Source organism: Colletes latitarsis, chromosome 6, assembly GCF_051014445.1.
Source record: "Colletes latitarsis isolate SP2378_abdomen chromosome 6, iyColLati1, whole genome shotgun sequence".
Taxonomy (NCBI): Eukaryota; Metazoa; Arthropoda; class Insecta; order Hymenoptera; family Colletidae; genus Colletes; species Colletes latitarsis.
Window position 1 is genome coordinate 26,675,867 of NC_135139.1, and position 21,829 is coordinate 26,697,695.

At 33.8% G+C, this 21,829-nt stretch overlaps 4 protein-coding genes across 13 annotated transcripts; 2 read left to right on the forward strand and 2 right to left on the reverse strand.

Moving 5' to 3' along the window:
• The first annotated feature begins 861 nt into the window (after positions 1–861).
• On the forward strand, positions 862–6,388 carry LOC143342651 (uncharacterized). Of its 3 annotated transcripts, XM_076766761.1 has the most exons (8): positions 864–1,289; positions 2,798–3,460; positions 3,574–3,807; positions 3,890–3,956; positions 4,102–4,263; positions 4,456–4,561; positions 4,642–4,739; positions 4,867–6,388. In XM_076766761.1, the coding sequence occupies exons 1-7, from the start codon at positions 1,196–1,198 to the stop codon at positions 4,732–4,734; spliced, it is 1,419 nt and encodes a 472-aa protein (XP_076622876.1). In that variant the 5' UTR covers positions 864–1,195; the 3' UTR covers positions 4,735–4,739; positions 4,867–6,388. The 3 variants fall into 3 exon arrangements, with proteins under 3 accessions (XP_076622877.1, XP_076622876.1, XP_076622875.1); XM_076766762.1 differs by having other exon boundaries at positions 862–1,289; positions 4,474–4,561; positions 4,642–6,388; XM_076766760.1 differs by having other exon boundaries at positions 4,642–6,388.
• A 2,237-nt stretch (positions 6,389–8,625) lies between these two features.
• On the reverse strand, positions 8,626–12,608 carry LOC143342587 (uncharacterized). 4 transcript variants are annotated; one of them, XM_076766634.1, is made up of 5 exons: positions 12,477–12,605; positions 12,261–12,360; positions 11,717–12,100; positions 10,520–11,475; positions 8,626–10,432 (listed from the first exon to the last, which is right to left on the reverse strand). In XM_076766634.1, exons 1-5 carry the CDS (start codon positions 12,524–12,526, stop codon positions 9,757–9,759), a joined length of 2,166 nt encoding a protein of 721 aa, XP_076622749.1. In that variant the 5' UTR covers positions 12,527–12,605; the 3' UTR covers positions 8,626–9,756. The 4 variants fall into 4 exon arrangements, with proteins under 4 accessions (XP_076622749.1, XP_076622750.1, XP_076622751.1 ...); XM_076766635.1 differs by having other exon boundaries at positions 12,261–12,608; XM_076766636.1 differs by having other exon boundaries at positions 11,717–12,260; positions 12,341–12,607.
• A 454-nt stretch (positions 12,609–13,062) lies between these two features.
• Positions 13,063–20,177, forward strand: LOC143342495 (uncharacterized). 5 transcript variants are annotated; one of them, XR_013079812.1, is made up of 8 exons: positions 13,063–13,392; positions 14,229–14,509; positions 14,751–15,044; positions 15,130–15,427; positions 15,577–15,957; positions 16,327–16,589; positions 16,702–18,868; positions 18,931–20,177. XR_013079812.1 is itself a non-coding variant. In XM_076766446.1 (7 exons), the coding sequence occupies exons 1-6, from the start codon at positions 13,297–13,299 to the stop codon at positions 16,582–16,584; spliced, it is 1,608 nt and encodes a 535-aa protein (XP_076622561.1). In that variant the 5' UTR covers positions 13,063–13,296; the 3' UTR covers positions 16,585–16,589; positions 16,702–20,177. The 5 variants fall into 5 exon arrangements, 1 of the variants encoding a protein (XP_076622561.1); XR_013079813.1 differs by having other exon boundaries at positions 16,702–18,826; XR_013079811.1 differs by having other exon boundaries at positions 16,702–16,915; positions 18,700–20,177.
• Positions 20,178–20,535: 358 nt separating this feature from the next.
• Positions 20,536–21,793, reverse strand: LOC143342497 (ninjurin-A). Its single transcript, XM_076766448.1, has 3 exons — positions 21,783–21,793; positions 21,196–21,610; positions 20,536–20,746 (listed from the first exon to the last, which is right to left on the reverse strand). The coding sequence occupies exons 2-3, from the start codon at positions 21,472–21,474 to the stop codon at positions 20,543–20,545; spliced, it is 483 nt and encodes a 160-aa protein (XP_076622563.1). The 5' UTR covers positions 21,475–21,610; positions 21,783–21,793; the 3' UTR covers positions 20,536–20,542.
• Positions 21,794–21,829: the final 36 nt, after the last annotated feature.

Sequence of the window (21,829 nt, forward strand, 5' to 3'; positions counted from 1 at the left end):
AACAGCTATGTACGCGGAACTTTAAACTAAATTGGTATTCTTGATTTTCGTCTTATTTTGGCCTCTAGAATCTCCCATTAAAATTTTTCCCAGAGGTGGCCGAACACTCTGTATAATAATTAGTTCAGAAATAAATGTCATTTATCACATTACGATAGGAAATACTTTTTTACATTAAGAAATGTAACATGGTTTACCAGAGACCAGTGTCCTATTTTTACGATTTTAAGAAGGCGTTAGGATTTATCCATAAACGTTAATTGCTAGGACTCGTAAGCCGATGTTACTATTTCTGCAAAAATATCGTGTTCTTTTCACAGTGTAATATTTATTTTTAAGAGTCAGTACTTAAATTTTTACTCGAATTTTTATTATACTGTTCGAAGACAGCTTCAAAAGAATGAATGTTAAAATTTTCAAATGTGAGATTGATTAATCCTCAGAGTACACACGGTATTTCTTCAGATATTTTCTACTTAAAATTTACTTGAATCGATCCGATGATCTTTCTACAAACGCTACGGTCAGCTACGTATGTATGTATATCGCAGTATGCTCAGGCGTTTCTCGTAAGTGTTGGAAGATAAGCGGATAAACGTATTAAAGCGATGTTATTTTTGCCGCAGAGAATCGTTACAAGAACAAAACATGATTCACGAAACATTCGAATAGGGGAAAACCTTTTGCGTTTTCGTACTCTTTATTAAAAATTGTTAATTTTCATAATAGACAAGTACATAATCGCCGATCTCTTTCGAAACGTTTGCATGGTTTCATCCCTTAAGTTACGTTTACTAATAACGAAACATTCGAATGTATAGTAGCATCATAGCTGATTCAACGAGTACCAAGTATCATCGATTGACATCTTGAATCTGCCACAAGCATCCTTGGGTTTTTATGTTATCAATTCCGTGTGTACCGGTGTATAGGTGCTCTTTGTCGCGAGTTCCTTGAGCAGAGATTGTTGCCAAAACGAGTTCACGAAAGGGCAAAAGAGTCGGCGGTTCCGACGGCGACGGTATCGTCGGTGGAAAGGGTAATGGTGGTATTGATTGCAACGGAACTTGACCGCGCAAGCTCTCTGTTTGCCCTCAATGAAATGACGTGCTTACATATGGAACCACGACGGACGGGCGGACGATAAAAACCTGTAGATACTACACCTGGCCGACACCTGCCAGTCGTAACGGTGATGATGACACCGTCACTCTGTACCTGCACGTGGCTGCTGCTACCCTGTTGCATTCTCATCACCCTCTCCACCGGTGAACTCAAGTTTTACCAAGGTGAGCATGACACTCCGTTTGCCCGATCGCTGGAAAACATTGCATTTTCGGGGGTAATGACACTTCACTGTAACCGCATAACTAACACTCTCTGTTCCTCTCTCTCTCTCCCTTCCTCTCGATTATAAGTTCGCAATCATCTGGTTGTACTGCTTCGTTAATTTCTGCTTTCGTCTTTTCCCAGGACTTCTTGGGACATATCCGTGTCACTATGCTCGAAGAATTCAACCTTTCTCGATGTCACCAATATCATCGCTACGACTCAAATGTTTTACATTGCTTTCACTCAATATTCATAGCTTTTAGATGCAATTATTATCCATCTGTCTTTATTCATGCAGATATAATAAATTTTGATACACGTCATTTCTGTTTATTTCGCATTCGCAAATGCTTTTGCATTACGTCGGACATTAAAGGGACACTCTCCTTCACTCTGTGATTCGTTAAAGGGATAGGTCGTTTCGACTTGTTCTCTGTCTCCTGTGTCAAATTTCATTCGAAAAGAATTACAGTATCAAGAATAACATTATTTTACAATCCCGCGTTCTTTTGGATTCCGAATAGAATATACATTTAACGAGTGGTTTGTTCATCGTTGTAACGCATGGAACGCGTGTTGACCACAGGAAATTCACGTACGGGCTATTACGATAACATCAGGAAGTAGAACGATAAAAAATACGTGTTGTATAATTCTCGAATGTACTGTTTCGCTTTCAGTCTTTAGTTGTTCTCCTTCGTTGATACTGTACTTTGTGCAACAAACATGCGTTTTCTCGTTATAAAGGGGTAAACCGCATCTTGTGGCTTTTTTCCGACCAACAATATTCTGGTATACGATAATTAACAATGTTCTCGTGACAAAATTACAAAATTTTGTTCGTTCTTTATCCGAGATTGAAGAGGTCTTAAAAAATTCAGAGAGCATCCTCAATATCTCAGTACCAAGGTTGAACGTTGTTGTTCTATGAGGCTGATATTGCACAGACTAATCAATCGTAAAATAGGATCGCCGATTTCAATTAATTCTTATCCGACGATGCTGTAGAAAGTGAGCCCTTCTTGGGAAAGTTGAAATAATACAAAACAATCAGCAACAAGTTATCGAGGGAGTTAAACATAATTAAAGATAGCTCGCGGTTTTAAATTATTTCTGGAAGTAAACTCTTTAGATAGCAGTAATGAGAATATATAAAATATCGAATGCTTTAAAATAAATTAGACGTGCACATATTTTCACATTAACGTCTTACAAATTAGATTTCAATATTCTTATAACTGCTCGTACTATTTGTGACAAAGTCAAGTTTTCAGCTAAGCTAACATTTACCGAACACATTCATTGTAAATCCTAACGTCACTTACGAATCGCTAAGTTTACCAACGTGTTCAAGTTAGACGAAGCTAGCTAATTGTTTTCAAACTCAACGTATTTGAAAAATTCTGTACCGTATTATTGCTTTACGTCCATGCTTCGACAACGAATAAAATAAAACTCCTTTCAGATGAAGCCCCCGATACTTCGGAAAATATAGTGCTAAGACAACTGATCAAATACCTCGAGCAGGGCCATCAGTTCCGTCTTTCGCCGTTTTTGGCGAATGAAGCTCATAAGAAACACCAATTGCAACTGGACCGAGAAAAAGAACGGGACCTCTTGAAGACTTTGACCGACAAAGCGAATTTAGCCGATATTCTCAGAAAGGAAAAGCTAAAAGAGTGGAATGATCGGCAAACGGAATATAACGAGCCGATCAATGAGACGCCGCGAGAAAGAGACCATTATTTGCCATTCTATGAACTGAATCCGTTTGACGATTCCGTAGACTATCCCGGCTTGAAGTTGCCTTACATGCCTCATGGAACGAATCGTGAGGATGTAAATTATCAGAACAACGGTTATGTATACGGTCGTAATGTGCCGTTCAATCATCCATCCTACGAGGGGCCGATAGACTTCGAGAAAGGAATGAAAGAAGAACCGATTTTGGGGCTCCATAGGAGTTATGATGGATCGGTCAACGGAATCGACAGGAAATTGCAGGAATCACGCGTGACCGTTCCAGAGTTCACTTTTAAGTTTGACGACTCGAATTTGGACGAGAGACGCCCGTTTGCGGTGAAACCTAACGATCCCAGATATTACCAAGACGCTCCCTTTTTTTCGAGTAAGCCTTTCGATTATTTTTTTAACTAGAAGTTGGTCTATGTATTACCAGACTATTCAGAGATTGAAGCTCAGGGTTTTAGTATCAAGTAGAAGTTTTATCTCTATCGATAGATACAAGCGATGACTCGAATTTGGAGAAACTAACAGAAAACGAGACAAATTGGGATCGGAAGGATGCAATAATAGACAAATTGCATACGATGCATGAGGAGAATATAAGAAACGCGGAACCCAAATTAAACGACATGTCTGTGATTGTGCTACCGGAGTTAGAACGGCGTACAGGATACAACCCCTTGGTTGTGCCCATGAATCATGATCTAAACAATGACATTTACTTTATCGGTAAGAATATGTGTTTATTTGAATTGTTTCAAGCATGCGCGAATAACGTCGTCAGTAAAATGAGTTTCTGTTTTGCTTTCAGCTATTGTTGCTGGCTGCAGTGCAGCAGCAATGTTTGCCCTTGTATTGATTACTTTAACATGGTGCAGGTAATATTATAAAAATAATTATGTATATTGATCAAAATTATACTGACAAACAGAACAAAAGAATGTGCAATATAACATTATGATAATGTAATAATATTTCTTTCACGGAGGCACTGTACTGTAGCAAATGAAATGGATTTTGTAGACTGAAACGTGGTGCTAAAGCAGCTGCTGACATAGAATATCCAGCTTATGGAGTGACAGGTCCAAATAAGGAGGTATCACCCTCAGGAGACCAAAGACTTGCTCAGTCTGCTCAAATGTATCACTTTCAACATCAGAAGCAGCAAATTATTGCCATGGAAAAGTAAGTCATTTAAATAATATGATTAAAATAGTAACTCTCGTTTTGTTTATGGAGCATTTAAAATTTTTTAAAATCAATGCATTGAATGTTTCAAGTTCTCTACCATTCCAACAAATTTTACCATTAAGTTATGCAAACAAATATTATGTTGAAAATTTTTAGAGAATAGCATTTAAATAATTATTTGTGCAGTCGTGTTTCTGCATCCAGAGATCCAGGTTCCGTTTCCGAAGCAGAAAGCGAAGAAGAAAACGAAGAAGGAGACTATACTGTTTATGAATGCCCTGGACTAGCTTCTGTAAGTTTCTTTCCTATTTATTTCGTGAAACTGGTATTCTAAGGAATTTCTATGCATTATGTAATTATTGTCTCTTTTAGACTGGTGAAATGGAAGTAAAAAATCCATTATTTCATGATGATCCAACACCAGCAACACCAGCACAAATTAATAAAGAAGAGGACCACGTATAGTTTGAGTAAGTTGCAAATACACGTAATTTAAAAAACTTTTCTGGTGCTTAGCTCACTGTTCATGTACCATATCGGAAACATTTATCTACACATATATTAAATGTATACAACTTTAATACTTATATGACGCAGGAACTCAAAATGTAAAGTCGACAGAGGGTCTAACAAAAGGCCACTTTTGCGTTTTGTGCAAGGGATTTACCATGTAATACGATCAACATTTGACGTCGTAACAAACTATCGTGTTTGTTTGAAAACACATATTTTTTAACTCCATGATATACTATAGTTTGTATTTTCATAGCAAATATAGTTAGCCATATGATTGACATTACTTTTCTACACACCATTATTAACTTGCAACAAAAAATTCACATTAGAGGTCGTGCCATACCATAATATTCAATATCACTGTACACAACCAATTCTAACTGTAAAATCCACAAATTATTTTCATCCCAAACTTTCAACAATTTATTTTCTCTTTCAATCGATATTAATGATCATAGAATTATTATTCAATTACAACGAAAACCTCTGGATTTAATGATTTGGTAGTATTGAAAATAGATTTATCAGTTAAAAATCTATTACGCTATTAACAGTATATTAGAGACTCGATTCTATACAGTTTATATACTTTAACATAATTTTATAAATGAATATTGTAAAGATATATATGTAATTCCATTGTTTAAGTTTAATGCTTTTGTGGAAAGAGAAAATGCTTAATATTTAAATAATTGACATGATTTGCTGATCGTGAATATTATAATAAGAAATTTTAATTTTATACTATATTAATGTTTCTCAACTAATACTTTGTCTTAAAAGTGTTGAATCGATGTTTAACTTATTTTAACAGATGTTACAAAAATTATAAAATAATTTACAGTTGCATGCACTATATCTTCTACTCTTTACTATCGGAGTTTACATTATGCAAACAAAAATGTTGTATATACATTTGTTGCAAAGGAACTGATCCTTTAATATCAACTACTATACATACAATATATATAATTACTTGGCTTGAAACGATAATACGTATTTTATTTTTCTATGATACTTGTAACTGTTGATTATAAAACAGTTTTATGATGAAAGAGCCTATTATCGTATCCAAGAAGAGATATAGAAATGACTATTTATTTTGGCAAACTTAAAGCATTTATGTGTAATTAGTATCAACTATGTAACTTATTCAGAATAAGAATTATTATTTATACTTTCCGATATCTGTGGAGTACTATAACAAGGTGAAACAGTAATTTCTAAAGACGCTAAATGTCAATCGTACATCCAGAATTAAACCATGTCAATAGCATGAATTTATTGTTAATCTTTCAATGCCTTTACAGTACTACATCATTTATTGAAAAAATTCGTTAAATTTGATAGGAAGGACATTATGAAAGGACAATCTGTGTACAAATAGACTATGGTATAGTGATTTGTAGCATGATTGCACGTGTTGTAAGTTGTAACATAGGTGCAATGAAAACATTGCTATTCATGTTCGCTATATGCTCCCTAAGTGTATAACGTTACCGCTATTATTTTTGTTCTTCCATTAATTCAAGATTGGTGAAATATGTAAATGATAAATAATGTATTATTATTTTACTAAATAAATTGTTTATTTTATACAAAACTTTCTTTCGTCTATGTATTTTCCTTGTATACGTCATTTAAAACAAAGTATAATAACTTATTCATATCACGTTTGAAATAAAGAACCATAACTTACTACGTACTTGAATTTATTCAGGTGAAAATGAATACGATACGTCACTGTGTTGAATTAAAGAAGAAGATCTAAAAAGAACACTCTTGGAATTATATTCTTCACTAAAATACTCGTTATTTGCATTTTGAAACATTAAAATCTTTCAATTTGTTCAGAAGTTATGACGTTTTAAAAATACGTATGAAATTTCGGGCAAGCATTTCTGGCCACGCATTAGATTTTAGGTGAAATAGAAAAAAGTTTGATTAAATCTTTTCTTTTCAATTCTAACACTGGCCTATTATACAATTATACGTCGTACTTGCAACAAATGATAAGTTCAAAAATAAGAATATAGAAATTTTAATATTATACCTTACGTATAATGTAAGAGTAGATTTGTCCAATATTCCGCGCCAAATTCGTTCCTTCGATTCGAATTGGCAATAATGGCGTCCTTCCTTGAAGTTGACTCGGAATTCGAGGCTGCAATAGAAATAAAATGCGAATTACGATCCAATGCATTAAATAAATATACTTATACAACAATTAAACAAGCATTAAACTCGAAATATGTTTTAAGAAGTTGTAATTTGTCGAGATATAATGATAATCGAGGCTGGCTCGATGTCGACGAAAAGGCGCGAAACCGAATCAACTATTTTCACGATTCTGATTAACATTGCAGTCAAAATGAACTAATATTAAATAAAGGCACCGATAGATAGTAATGAAGAGTAATAATAGAGATTAGAAACGTTTAGATATCGTTACGTTAATAATATGTATCTTACTATACGCCACACTGCCGACCAGTCGACACCGGCCAGAACAAGTACAGACACATTCTACTGTACGAATGACGACTCCGTAATGGCGTCCTTCCTTGAAGTTGAATATTTCGCGCCAAATTCTTTCGATTTGAATTGGCAATAATGGCGTTCTTCCTTAATATTTTTTTTCAGGATCACATTTCTTAAATATAAATTACCATGTACATATATGGCATATATATGCACAGGAAGATTAAATAAAAAGAAAAGTAGGATTCTTTAATTTATTATAATATATTTAAATATAGCATTGGTTGGGAAATATATACAATGTAAGGGAAGAAACTTAGAAGTAGAAATTACGAAAATAATTGTGTCTGAGCAATTACTTAATGTCATTTTGCTGCGAGTTACACGTATCAAGTGGCTACTGAAAAGTAAGATACTTGTATGATTCTATACATAAATGTTTAAAATATGTGTCTTCCATGATTTTTACAATTAGGCACAAAGTATGTAAGTAATAAAAGCACTGTATCTTTGGATTTAATATCTACTTTACAAGACTTCAATATGAGTATAGGCATTCTCATGCTTCGCAGAAAATACCATTTCCTTAGGAACAGCGCACTAACAGTTTTTTGTCTTACTCACTGGACCATGTTATGTACAATGTTATTACTATAAATCTATGTACCTCCAACGTACACCTAGCGCTAGGTGATATAGAAACACAGTCTTAAATTCATTACTTCTGTTTCAGTATATGTACAAGACTTTATGATAAAATAAAGTCTGACCAGTAATTAAAATAAATTTTTTGTACTATGGAAACTTTTCTTATACCTTAAGACGTTTACTCTGTGAGAACAAAACTTTGTTATTGTATATCCAATAACAAATTTACATTCACACTCGAATGAAAGTTTTGTATTTATTTCAGCAAACAATGAATATTATTGCATACTGTAACGTACAACATATAAATTGTGCGACCTATACCTGTCATCAATATTTATCACGTAGCACTGAACATTGTGAAAAAGGTGTACACAAACTAAATACCTTAACAAACAATAGTGATTTTCGAGTACATTATGAATTTTTTATATCTACATCTAGTGTGCACAAGTACAAAATTTAATAAGTAGATAGACAATGTTTTAATACGATACACCGGGAACATTTAGTTGGTTGCAGTTATATAGTTGTCCCCTGTTCTTAGTCTTGTTATATGAAAAAGTTGAATGAAAAAAAATATAATTAAATTAGTAATATATTCTAATTACATATAGATGTAATTAAATTAAACTTGGCCCAACAAATAGAAATTCTTTTAACTTTTCTTCAGTTTGGTCAATATATGCTATAAATGTAAGGAAATTTTAGATAATTATAGTAATTTCACATACACTTATTCCCCAAAGTTCACTGTATGGCACACTCTCATATGTCAGAAAACGACTCATTGTACATATCATAAAGTACTATGCAATATATGTTGTATACACGCTTAACCAATGTTTTAATTATAATGGAGTTAATCAGGCTAGGCCATGCCTGATCATACCTTAATATTTATATCTCTACTTCAATATTATTCACCCAATTTATACATAATATAAATTTCTTTGGTCTTAGATTTTGTTTTGTATTTTAAGTTTACATACAAATCATGTAATTCTTAAATACTTTGTAAAATGGTCATAGATTGTTACAATCACTGGTTAAAAAATGAAAGTACTTCGTTAATCTCGATAACCGATTACATATCTAACGTATAGAAATATTGCACAAAACTAACATAAAATTAATTTTGCTCGCACCAAATTTTATCGTTTAGAACTCAAGTTCTAATTCAAGATTATATCATTAATTATTTTCCTGGAATGGTTATTCCCCTGTTTCAATAATTATCAATGAAAATATATAATAAATATTTTTTATATCAGACGAAATTTGTAAGAAACACAATCTCTGCTTAGCATATTAATCTAATTCTAATAGTAAAAGCAACTAAAAGAATATATAAATGTTTTTTATATAGTATTCTGATTATACTGATTTGACGTGATTTATGTTCGAAGCTGATGGAGCTTGACATATAAATCTAATCAGGTATTGGAACAACCTCATGACTACCTATATACGTTTAAATTTTGCAGCACATATTTTGTTTTCAATGTTAAATAAGTGTTCATTCGTATATAAACCATAGCATGCATTTCATACATGTAATACTTTACTGGCAAAATATATACACAATATTACTTCACAATTAAGCTTTTAAGCCACTGTAAATTACTTTTTGGCCAAGAAAATGACGAACAGTAAAAATAATAATGTTTAAATTCATTTTAGACTGTATTAAAGTAGAAAAAACTTTTGTTCTCGAATAATGGCAAGTTTACTTAAAAAAATATTCTGGCGCGTCGTAAAAGTTTCTCTTGCCTACACAACAACAATCTTGTGATTGTTACCGTTCGGCAAGAGAACATAATAGACACGCTTCCCCTTATCTCATTGAAACTCTTGTATATTACTATGGTACTGGTTATTGAATGAACCATTTGGTTCTTCGGCTTTGTCAATAACAGTTTGCATCTCGACCGTCGATCCATTATCAGACTGTCCGTTATTATTACTTAGGTTTCCAGAATTAGCAACATTATTTCCTACTATGTTCGTATCATTCGTCGTATTAGATTGTTGCGATTGATGACCATTTACAGTATTTTGCCCAGAATTATTACTATTCTTTGATCTATGCCTAAGTTTATGAGTGGTAAGATATTGTTTAACAGAGAATGCCTTATGACAAAGATCGCATTTGTACGGTAAAGGATCTTGGCAATTTACACCATCCCCGGTAGTTGATGCGTGCGTCGTCAAATGCATTAAATAATAATGTTTTACCACAAATGATTTTCCACATGTTTCACAAATGTATGGACCAGACACACCGTGCGTTTTACGATGCTTATGGAGATTGTCTTTCCGGGAGAAGCTCTTACCGCACACTTCACACTCGTGCATCTTTTCACCTGTATGAGATACCAAATGCCTAACCAAATGCTCTTTGCGGCTGAATGCTTTCGAACACGTGGTACACACAAATGGACGTTCACCAGTATGTAACTTTCGATGCTGGTATAGGTGCTCTCTTCGTTTGAACGGCTTACCACACACATCACAACTAAAAGAATTATTATTAATTTGTAAAGGATCTTCTTTATTTCCACCGTCAGAGGTGTCAGTTAAAAGAGTTTGAAGTAAACTAGACCTTGAATTGAACGATGCATTGGAGCAGTTATGACTGTTCAGAAGAGTTAAGGAGGAGAAAGTTTTACCACAATCTTTGCAAGTAGTATCTCTGGTTTGCGAAATTACTTGAGGATTCACGGTTATTAAAGATGTTGGTTCGGGCGTCGATTTGATTTTCAGAAACTCTGAGATCTGTCCAATGGAATTACGAGAGATCGCATCATCTGTTTTCCCATAATCTTTGAATTCTTTTGAGTCTTCCCGAATAGTTTGCGTGACCAATGGAGCATCTTTAAATCCCAAATTTAAGAATACTTCTGGCGCAGCGTGCACGGTGGTGAAATTTGGTACATTTTGCAGCGCAGTTTCATCTTTTTGAGCCTCTGGTTGTACTTTTTGAACAATTTGCTGATTTTGCATAGAGTCAGGTTCTGTTTTCAAGATGATTTCTTCCTGTTTAATAGGGAATTCCTGTTGTGTAGTGATTTGAACTTGTTGCTTTTCAATTTGTTGAAGCTGTCTATGCTGTTTTTCAAATTCTCTTTGCTGTCTTTGTAACTGTTCAATCTGTTGTGTTATTTGCGACTGATTTTGTTGTTGTTGCTGCTGCTGCTGCTGTTGTTGTTGCTGCTGCTGCTGCTGTTGTTGTTGTTGTTGCTGCTGCTGCTGCTGCTGCTGCTGTTGTTGTTGTTGACCAACTTGAGTTTGATTTTGCTGCTGAGAAATCTGAGCTGTCTGGTTCATCTGTTGTGAGATTTGTCTTTGTGACTGTATTTGTTGATTTATTTGACCGTGATTCTGTATTTGATTTTGCACTTGTTGCTGAATTTGGGATGTCGGGCTCTGTTGTTCATTAATTTGATTTTGTGCTTCATTTGATTGAGGTGATAATTGCTGTGAAGTTTGTTGTTGATAACTATAGTGTGTTTCTGCTGTTGCTTCCACAACAGCAGATGCCATACCACCTGGTTGCACCTAAAATACATAATTATTATTAATTACACAGCGAACGCTCGTTGTTCCTATAATACTAAATATAATAAGAACTTATTATATGAAAATAATAACAATACTTCTATTTGCAATATTATGCCTCGTATATTAATAACTGAAATAAAAACAATACATGAATAATTAAACTTTGAATAATAGATATGAAAATGTAACAATGTAAAAAAATTCATGTTTATTATTAAAATTTCCTTTTTTAACAAACCTGCATGGCACATTTGTATTGTTGGACTCTTGCTTGAACTCCGCTAATAATTTGTATATTAGAAGCATTTATGTTACTAACAACAACAGGCTGTTGATGCTGCACATGTTGTTCGTTGGTAATTATTTGATTTCCAGTAGAAGGCGATGCTTTTTCTATCGACTTTAATGCTTCACTTTCAGGTGTCGTCGGTCTATCCTTTTCTGTGCTTTTTACATAAACCTTACCCTCTTTTAAAAAATCTTCCGAGAATCGTAAAGACGTGAAATATGATTCTAGCATACCCTCTGCACTTACAACTGTTTCTCTAAATTCAATAAAATTTTCCAATTTCTTTATACATTCATGGCAAACGATTTTTGGTAACGAATCCTCTTCCAAAACCTTGAAGTATTAATGAAATTTTACACACTAGTTTTCGGATCAAAGCAATTGTCTGAATAAATGAAACCACGCAACGAATCAAGGCTTATTGATACAGGAAACCATCCACAGCAGATAGCCTATTTGGCATTCGAAAACTCGTTTCCTGAAAAACCCTCACCTGTATAGGTAAACACGTTTGAATCTTTGTTTGAAGTTGCCGTCTACGACCTTCTTCTCGAAAAATGTTCATTTTATTACCCTCGCTGCTGGTACACAATCTGCACAGTTCGTAGTAATTCACTCTTCGGTATCCGGACATTATTTTCCCGCGGAAAACTCAATTACGCGACCTTAAGAAAATCGCGAATAACTCTACTATCAATAATATACACACGTAATGATAATCACTGTTGCGCTATCATCATTGACAATGCTATGTTGCATGTAAAATAAGATTCTGCTTGATATCGCATTTCTGAGACTACGTGAATTGCACCCGTGGCCATTTGCAGTTTGTGATTATAGCGACAACGAAGGATAAACAAGACGCGCTTAAAATTCAAATGCACTCATATCCCTGCACACAAATGTACGCGTATTTAGAACATTTACACTGGTGTCATGTATCTAGAAGGACGCTATTTTAAGTATTTTCAACCTACAATATTTATTCTAATTCCAATAGTCAGTATACTCTTAATAAATAAGAATTTGATTTTTTTTTGTGAAGCCAAGGGGAGATTTTTATTTCGCAGATTATATTTCAGTAGGCCTTACAAGCAGATTGTAAAAAATGCCAGAGGATAGGAAATATGTTTTACAACCTTACATTAAAATCTAAAATTATTCGTGCTTATATTTTCCTTGCAAAAAATTCCCAAAAACTATTCTTTTCGTTTACCAATGAGAATACTCCCTTAAAAGCGAGGAGATATCGAATGAGGAAACGCGGAACATTGAACCGGATAGATGAAAATGTCATCACTGACTGGTAGAGTTTCCTGTGAGGATAGTATCGGAGATAGCTTTGGTGGGTGGTGTTTGGTTCGTTTTATCCTGTGGATTTCACGGTCGATTTGTATATTCGACATGTAAAAATGCACAAAAACCGGACATGTTGATGTTAAATAATGAAAGAGAATTTATTGATTGAGAGAGAGTGTAGCAAGAAATATCACGGTGCGATTAGTGCGAGAACCTAACCTTGTTTAAAAATGAAGTCGGGCACCATGGACAAACACAGAGGCTCAACACTTTTGAAACCGGAAGAAAATGAGCAGGTCTTCCAATTAATAGGAAATCGGTGCCAGGTAACGAATTAATCACACAACACATTTTTATCCGCAATTATTAAAACTGTCATTTCAACGTACCGATTTTGACCTAAATTTTGTCGATCGACGGATATAGACGAACATGTACTGTCATCTCGGTCTTGACGTTATTTCTGAATACCTTTGGCATTATGAACGTCGCGATCGTAATTAATACAATATTATACGCAAGTTACACGTTGTTAAGAAAACTTTTCTAACGACATATTTAATATCGTAAAAATGGATTTGCATTATTAAATTCGTCGAATTAGTAATTTTATTTAGGGTTGTTAATGACATCGTGCGTTTAAAGATTTTCAAGTGGACAAACTTTGTCTTTACTCTCAAATATAACTGCAAAGTTTTGCTTCATATTTTTAGGAATCAACAAATGTTTCAAAGTATCATCAACCACAGACAATATAAAATATAAACAGTATCAAATTGTTATGTTTTTTAATTTATGTACACTTATTATATAAAATTGCTGTTATTTATGATCCTTTAAGTATAGAATTACATTGTAAGAATAGGTTCATATTCTTGAAAGTTACATATTAGTCATGAATGAATCGAATGACATCAGGGAATTCATAACTATGCAGGAATTTTCTACCAAGCAATCATGCTATATTTTCTTGGATACATTTCTGTGTCATACAACTTAATTTATTTGTAGATCAACATTCTATTGCACCTATATATATTTAATATATTTATTTTATCAATTATTTGTACTTTTACAATAAATATTAATAGAATAGTCATTATTGGAACATTAAATGTAAAGGGATTTAATAATAATTTGTTATATATAATGTTTCTTGCAGTGTTTAGCAGCAGGAATTATTCAATTATATTTGACTGAATCACCCTTGCACAAAGAATGGATAAAGAAAACTACAGGTATTATAACATTGATAAGGGATAATCCTAAACGTAGTTTCTTTCTTCGTTTGTATTGCCTACAAAGGAAGGCAATGTTATGGGAACATGAAGTTTATAATGCAATGGATTATAAAGCACCATTAACGTACTTCCATACATTCGAGGCTGAAGATTGTATGGCTGCTTTTAATTTTGCAAGTGAAACAGATGCTGTTACACTAAGGTAGGTCATACTAAACCTTTAAATAAAAGCAACAATTAAAGTATTATTGATTTCGTGATTCTTAATTCTTTGCCTTAACTTTGCAATTTTCTTAGACATGTTTACTATTTTGTTCCAGCATGCACACGATTTATGTATTATTAAAATAACATCGTCGACGCGAACGGACTTACTGTACAAACTAATATGTACATAGAAGTATAGGATGTAAAGAAATAAACTATGCATTATTTGTTTTCAGAAACATTCTTCTTGGTAAACTGAATGCCAAACGTCAAAGAAGGCAACAGAGACGGTCGAAAGTGGAAATAGAATCTCAACATGGTGCAACATTACCATGGGGGAATCAGAGTAATACATCGCCGATTGCATTTAGTACAGGTTCAACCTCTAATTTATTAAACGGAACTCCGACCACAGTTGGTGTTAATAGAAGTGCTTCAAGTAGTTCTATGTACAAAACTAAAAAGAAAAAACGCGACAAGGCTAAACGAAAATTAACAAAAGATGATATAGGTCCTCCATCAAATTTTAGGTTCGAAATTTATCTAAAGTATATCGATGAACAATATCGTTTTGATTATCGTTGATAAATGTATGTGTGTTGTTAACATTTTTAGACATTTATCGCATTTGAGATATATTGAATCCAAGGGATTGGAATTTGAACCGGATGATCCGCACTTGAAAATTTTTCTGGATAAAGTGGGTGTATCGGAATACCAATTCAAGAATCAGGACACGCGTAATTTTATTTATGAATTTATCGAAAAGAACGGTGGCATGAATGCTATTCGAGAAGATATTTCCATTTCTACTTCGAAACCTAGCACACAGCAACAATCGCAGCAACAACCTCTACCGGTAGCACCTCAACGACAGGAATATCCTCCTCCGGTTCCTGCGCGAACAATACCTGTTCGTACATTTTTTATGATAATTATACGAAACGTATACAGTAATGCACGGTTAATTTTCCACGATTCATTCCCCCTAAAGTTAACCCTATATTACTGTACAACTGTCTATAAAAGATAAATGACTTTAACAAAGAAATTTTTTTATAGCATCAAACGAGAAGCGCTCCACCACTACCTCCAAATCGATTTAATGCGCCTTCAACACCACCGAGCGCACCAGCTAATGCGCCACCGGTGCATAGAACATTACCATCACGGCCACCTCCACCTTCTTTAACCGCTGTACCATCACTTCCACCGCCCCCGCCGCCACCTCCACCAGCTCTAGCTCCACCTTCCAGGACCAATTCAATCGCACCTGTTCCACCTCCACCACCATTGCCTAATTTAGTTAACACAGATGAAGGCACATTCAATACAAGTGCTAAGAATAATAATAATAATAATACTAGTAATAATAATAACGAAGAAAATGCTGACCCTCATTCGATGCTCATGGAATCTATCAGAAGTGGCACTACACTTAGAGTTAGTATTGAAATCGAATATTTTTATTCATTTAATTTAATTTTATTTGTCGTTAATCCTTTGACCGTGAACAATCGATTAGTTGACTCATTTGTAACGTACGAAAAAATAAAAAATTATATATTCTCATTACCAAATTTTTATTTATTGAATTTAACATTTCGGTGATTATTCTTAGCCATCGCTTCAGTCACGATGTGAATGTGCGTATACAATATACGCTCGTGATAATGGCCAGGAAAATTGCACGTATAAATATGCCAATGATACAATTGGGTTAATTGCTTGCGGTAATTGCTTATAAACGTTCAGCGTCAATGGATTACGAGACTTGATAATTAATAAATGAAACTTGAATTTGTGTTGCAGAAAGTCGATAAATCCGAAATAAAACAAAAAGAGATCCCCGTTCCAGGGGATTCTAGAAATGCTTTATTGGAACAAATTCGTCAAGGAGTTGAATTAAGGCCTGTTGTGAACGAAGTAAAACCTAAGACGCCTCCGATATTTCAAGGAGGATTAGCTAGTGCTTTGTCGAGGGCTCTTGCTGAGCGATCGAGTGCAATCCATAGTGAAAGTGATGAATCGACTAGTGAAACCAGTGATGATGATGAGTGGGACGATTAACTCAGGTCAGTTAGTATTAAAGTGTAAAAACTTCGTATTATGTATAGTTTAGGGAACAACGCAATATGTGAGAAACCAATGTCATCATATTGATGAAAATATAAAATACTATTTCAGATGAAATATACAACCCGAGGAATACAATAATATACCACTGTGATAAATCTGCTATTGATAAACATTTAAACAGATTAGCTACTGTAAATGTATAATGTAACAATTTTGAATTTGATATCCAAAGAAGAATGAAAATCATATATAAATGTTCCAAAAAATGGAATCAGTTAAATATGTTATCAGAAAGTAAGGCACAATCATGTGGATAGGGCAGGTAAGGGCAGAATGAAAGTTTTAGTATCATCTTGGAAAAATTATTGTGTACAAATATCGAAGATAGCGAATTCTTTAAAGTAAACGCGACGCTATGAAGCATAATATAGGTTTTGCACTCCAAATTAATCCTTTTATAGATTATATTCACCTTTTTGCAAATCAAGTTTTTCTACAAATTTGTTTTCATAAGACATTTTAATAAGAGTAGTTTTCTCTCTGACCCGTACACACTGTTTTAGTAGTACTGTTTGTGCGCTACGATTAATAGTATTGTAAATTTTATGTAAATTTGCGGTTCAATTGTAACGATTAGTTTAAAATTTAGCACGACTCCTTTATATTGCAATGCTTATAAAACCTTTTGCCCTAGTTTGCCCTGCCCAGTACGTGCGACTCAAAGTATGCGTAATGTTAAGTTAGCAATGATGTTAGTGCAGAGAGCACTTTTCACGATAGAACTAACGTAAACGTATACAGATTTCCAAATTAATTGGAATAGTTCTATCGGTCGTAATAGAAATGAAAAAAAAAAAGTATTACAAATATCATTAGATTTCTTTCCAGCTCTAATACTCTGTGAAACTGCAATAATTTTGATAATGAATTATATATAAAAAATACATCGAAACAATTTTCATTTGTAGAAACTATACTTAACATCTTCAGAGACATATACATAATGTATCACGCGTGCTGCTGAACAGGTTGACTTTAACAATCAAACTCTCATCGATCGTAAGATTTATTGCATTAAGAAATCATAATTGTCTTGCATACCTGTTTTTTTTTGTTTTTTTTTTTTTTTTTTTTTTTTAAGATTGAAGTATAGTACGCAAAACGGGAAATCGATCTTTACAGAAGTATACAAGTTACACTTAAACTTATCGGTGTACGACGCTTTTGCTACAAGGAACTTCCATTTCAATATCATTCGTAATTTCGTTTATTGGCACAGAAATCACTTTAGGGATAATCTAAATTACGGCTTTGTATCTAGTCGCTTATGAAGCCAAAGCAAGGTGTCCCGAACCGATGTAAACTATAATGTCCCCAGAGCAGAGTTGTGCAGAATTACAATTGAATTACTCCAGGAATTGTAATTATGAAATGATCGAATTACATCGTAATTCAATTATATTGTAATTCATAATTTAGATCTATCATTCAATTCAATTACAATGTATTTTAATTAGATTGTATTTCAGTTACATTGTAATTAAATTGCGTAATTGAAATACAATATAATTGAATTAGCATAACTCGGCCCCAGAGTGCTTTCGAAGTCCATTAAACAACTCGATATAATTAGAAGCACGACAATTTTCGATGTCGTCTTTTTAACTTAATACTTTTCTTTTTATATTAATTTATTGGACGAATTCTATCGTTCGTCGACTTCTCCATAATATACAAGGTATTTCACAAAGCCACCTAAATATCCCTTCCATTTGCGGTGATACAAAAAATATCACTTGAAAATATGACCTTGAAAAAAAATATTCTTTTCGATATATTGGTGTCTTTGTTTAAATTGCATAGAAAATATTTGTTATATCACCACAATTGGAGAAGAGATTTAGGTGGCCAGGTTTGAGTGGAACACTTTATTGAGTGAATCATACAATTGTTACGTATTACGATAATTTTTCATTGTCGAATAGAACAATTCATTCGTTCGGCTAATAAGACGCACGAAACGATTTTTAGATATCCTACTAAAGTATGTGTAAGGTATAATTAACGATGTAGTAAGAACTGTATATTTTCGCGTGTGTGATATAGGTGTCGAGCTTGCGGATGCGAAACGCAAAACTGAGAAATTGTCTATGGAAAGTGTAACGAGGCACAAGATATAGAGTTACGCCGCTATGGAGAAATCCTAGTCACACCAGAAAAAAGAAACGAACATGTTAATTATTAGTTATTGTATTTTGTTATATTCTATTACACGGTATTGTCTAACGTAAAATAATCTATAAAGATTGGTTTGACCGATGAAATCGTACATTGCAGGATCCGTTCGGCTGTCTCGATCTTTTATCAACGTGTAACACGAGCGTAATCAAGAAGAGGGAAGCTATAACTGTTTGTTAACTATAATAAAGAGAAAGTAGCGACAAATGTTTTAACAAAGACTTGTTATAGATGAGCTAATGTACGAGAACGTGACTCGAGGAGATAACAAAATTATACGACTATTGTTGCATTTAAAAAAGAGAAATAATTATAAACGGACACGTACTTTTGGTGCAACTTCCTGGAATACATATTCGTCTTCTTTCAAATGTATATAAATGTGGGACATATTACAAATCAAATGTGGTTTGTATTGTGACTGCCAAATATAAAAAAACTACACACACACACGCACGCACGCACACTCACACCCCACACACACAAATACACACATCATGGAAAAGAGAAAAAAATCGATTTACTTGAATACGCAACTTCCTTTAAACTGTATTATTTTCTTTATATTACCTAAGATAGACTTTATATAACAAATAATTTATAGCGCAAATCTTATGGAATAATGCAAAACGAGTGTTTCGTTTTTGTTACTAAAAAAGAACAAGAATGACACTCGTAATAAAAATAAGAGATTTCATAGACGAAGGAGTAAACCTAGATTTGTTATGTGTGTATATATAGTTCTGAAGAAAACGTTGAATACGCGTTGAAATAATGTTTGTATTATTTATTAAACAATCTGCTTTTATATATAATGAGAAATTAGATTAAGTGACCAGATCGATTGGACTAAATATTTTTGCTATGAACAGAAATCGAATAAAATATATAGGCGTGGAAATTGCGGTTAAGAAGAAAAGTTGGAAAAATCGAGATTTCAAATATACGAAAGAACATATCAAAATCCTAGGAGTAATTAATGGAAGTCACGTGCATTTAAACTTAGCATTTGATCAAACTCAAGTATTTTGTATGAGACAATGGAAAAAAGGGATTAGATTAATAAAAATTACATTCAAGGTAATCGTACTATTCTAATAAAAGACTAACTGTTCAAATCTTGATAAAAGTAGCTGCTCTATGTAAATTGTAATTCCTAAAATTTATGTAATTTCGTATAACTAAAATTATTGAAACTGCTTCGAGGTTTCAAAATCAAAATACGCGAATAAGCACGTACGTAAAAATTCATTAAACAAGTGTTGTAACTTATCGTTCGAGAAGAGATATATAGATAAAACAATAGCTAGATAAAGCGATTAAGTTAATCTAATGCATGTCGCCATCAGGTATTGAATAAACAAATGTAAAAACTAGCGAGATCGGTAGTTTTTGCTCACTAAAGAATGAGAACGGTGTTGAATTCTTTCACGTGATAAAAAAAAACGTACCAAATATTGATCGCATAAATAATTTATTTCTTTACTATTTGTATTTTTATTTGACCGATATTACACAAAATAGTATAGAAATGTGTATATGTAAATAGATAATTTACTATTGTATTGCAATCTCATACGTAAGATCAGTTTCGGATATCTCATTATTATCGTTCCAGACGAAATAGGAAATAGAGTTCTAACATTATCGTATAGTAAAAAAAAGGTTAAACAGAGAGCTGGATCTTGAGATAATCAATAGAAAAGATTATTCATAGATTATTATTTGATCTTTGAACAAGTCGTGTCTCCGTGACTGGAACGGATATACTGAACGCGGCTATAAAGACATTTATAATTGTTATGAGAAAAACGCCGACCACAACGTAATTGTTGATCCTTCGTGCGTTCAAAGATTTCGACTGTCCTTTTATGTCGAATCGGCCTTTGAATATTAAACTGACGCCCACGGCGATCTATAACAAACAACCAAAATAACATCGTTCTTAGCGACGAAAAGGTGGTGTATATTGTTTCGTGGTCTGTACATAGTTACGTTCTCTTTCGTAAGTTACCAGACATTTGTTGGTAAATGCTTGCATTCCTTTACTACTCTATTTTTTAACTCCTCAATATTTACTGGCTTCGTTTTAAGTACTACAGACTGTAAATATTCCCATAAAAAAAAATCTAATCAGGCGACAAATCAGGCGGTCATTTGATGCCAAAATTGGTATCATCCAGTAACTTGGCTAAAGTCCAAACAATGAATTCACGACGCAAGAAACGGTCTCTAGACTTCGGTTTTTGTATCAATAGAACTTTTTACGGTTGCATGTTCAAATCCTGGTGCAAAATACGCCAAGTTGTGCCTTACTGTCATTAATCAGAATAAGAGGAGGAAAATCGCAGAGGGTAGTATTACCTGAAGTAACAGACTGATGATAATTAGGCTCAAAATGACGTAGAACGTAGGGCTGTTCCGTTGGTACTCGATCAAGTATCGCAATTGATTTGCGTTTGCAGTAATCAGAGCAACATCCATCATACCTTGTGCCACAGTCTTTTTCGCGGCATAAGTGTTTTGTTTGTATTGCTGTAACTTCTTGTCCGTGGTGTCGACGGACACCACGGCATCCTTCACTACCACTTCCTCCACATCCTCCAGCTTTCTCGCTGGCACATCTTCATCCATGGTTTCCATGTTTCGCCTGTTCTGTGTTTTTTCTTTATCCAAGCCCTCGAACCTCGCGAAATACGCGAGGCTCTTGGATATCCGAGTCAAAGATGCGTGAATGGATTCGAACGATGTATTCTCTGTTCGTTTTCGCGACGATTACCTAACAATTAAATAAAGTTTAGTTAAGAAAATTTCATAAAATAAGAAAGAACACTGTGCATACACGATTGATGGCTTTGTTAAACTTGAAACTTGACGACGTGTTGTTGAAAACAGAAACACCGCAGTTAGACGTGTGCAAAGGCAAAGAATTGCTTATATAAAGTACTTACTTAGGTTTCAGATGACCGTGAATGAAAGTGTTTTCAAGCCAGCGATT

What these genes read in the sequence shown, in the direction of transcription:
- LOC143342651 (XM_076766760.1), top strand. Translation starts at nt 1,196, where the DNA reads ATGATGACACCGTCACTCTGTACCTGCACGTGGCTGCTGCTACCCTGT. An exon ending in AGACGCTCCCTTTTTTTCGA is followed by an intron (nt 3,461 to 3,573) that starts GTAAGCCTTTCG and finishes CTCTATCGATAG; the next exon opens with ATACAAGCGATGACTCGAAT. An exon ending in ATTACTTTAACATGGTGCAG is followed by an intron (nt 3,957 to 4,101) that starts GTAATATTATAA and finishes TGGATTTTGTAG; the next exon opens with ACTGAAACGTGGTGCTAAAG.
- LOC143342587 (XM_076766634.1), bottom strand. Translation starts at nt 12,526, where the DNA reads ATGCAACATAGCATTGTCAATGATGATAGCGCAACAGTGATTATCATT. An exon ending in GCAACAGTGATTATCATTAC is followed by an intron (nt 12,361 to 12,476) that starts GTGTGTATATTA and finishes CGAACTGTGCAG; the next exon opens with ATTGTGTACCAGCAGCGAGG. An exon ending in AAACGTGTTTACCTATACAG is followed by an intron (nt 12,101 to 12,260) that starts GTGAGGGTTTTT and finishes TAATACTTCAAG; the next exon opens with GTTTTGGAAGAGGATTCGTT.
- LOC143342495 (XM_076766446.1), top strand. Translation starts at nt 13,297, where the DNA reads ATGAAGTCGGGCACCATGGACAAACACAGAGGCTCAACACTTTTGAAA. An exon ending in TAATAGGAAATCGGTGCCAG is followed by an intron (nt 13,393 to 14,228) that starts GTAACGAATTAA and finishes TGTTTCTTGCAG; the next exon opens with TGTTTAGCAGCAGGAATTAT. An exon ending in TTCCTGCGCGAACAATACCT is followed by an intron (nt 15,428 to 15,576) that starts GTTCGTACATTT and finishes ATTTTTTTATAG; the next exon opens with CATCAAACGAGAAGCGCTCC.
- LOC143342497 (XM_076766448.1), bottom strand. Translation starts at nt 21,474, where the DNA reads ATGGAAACCATGGATGAAGATGTGCCAGCGAGAAAGCTGGAGGATGTG. An exon ending in TCATCAGTCTGTTACTTCAG is followed by an intron (nt 20,747 to 21,195) that starts GTAATACTACCC and finishes TGTTTGTTATAG; the next exon opens with ATCGCCGTGGGCGTCAGTTT.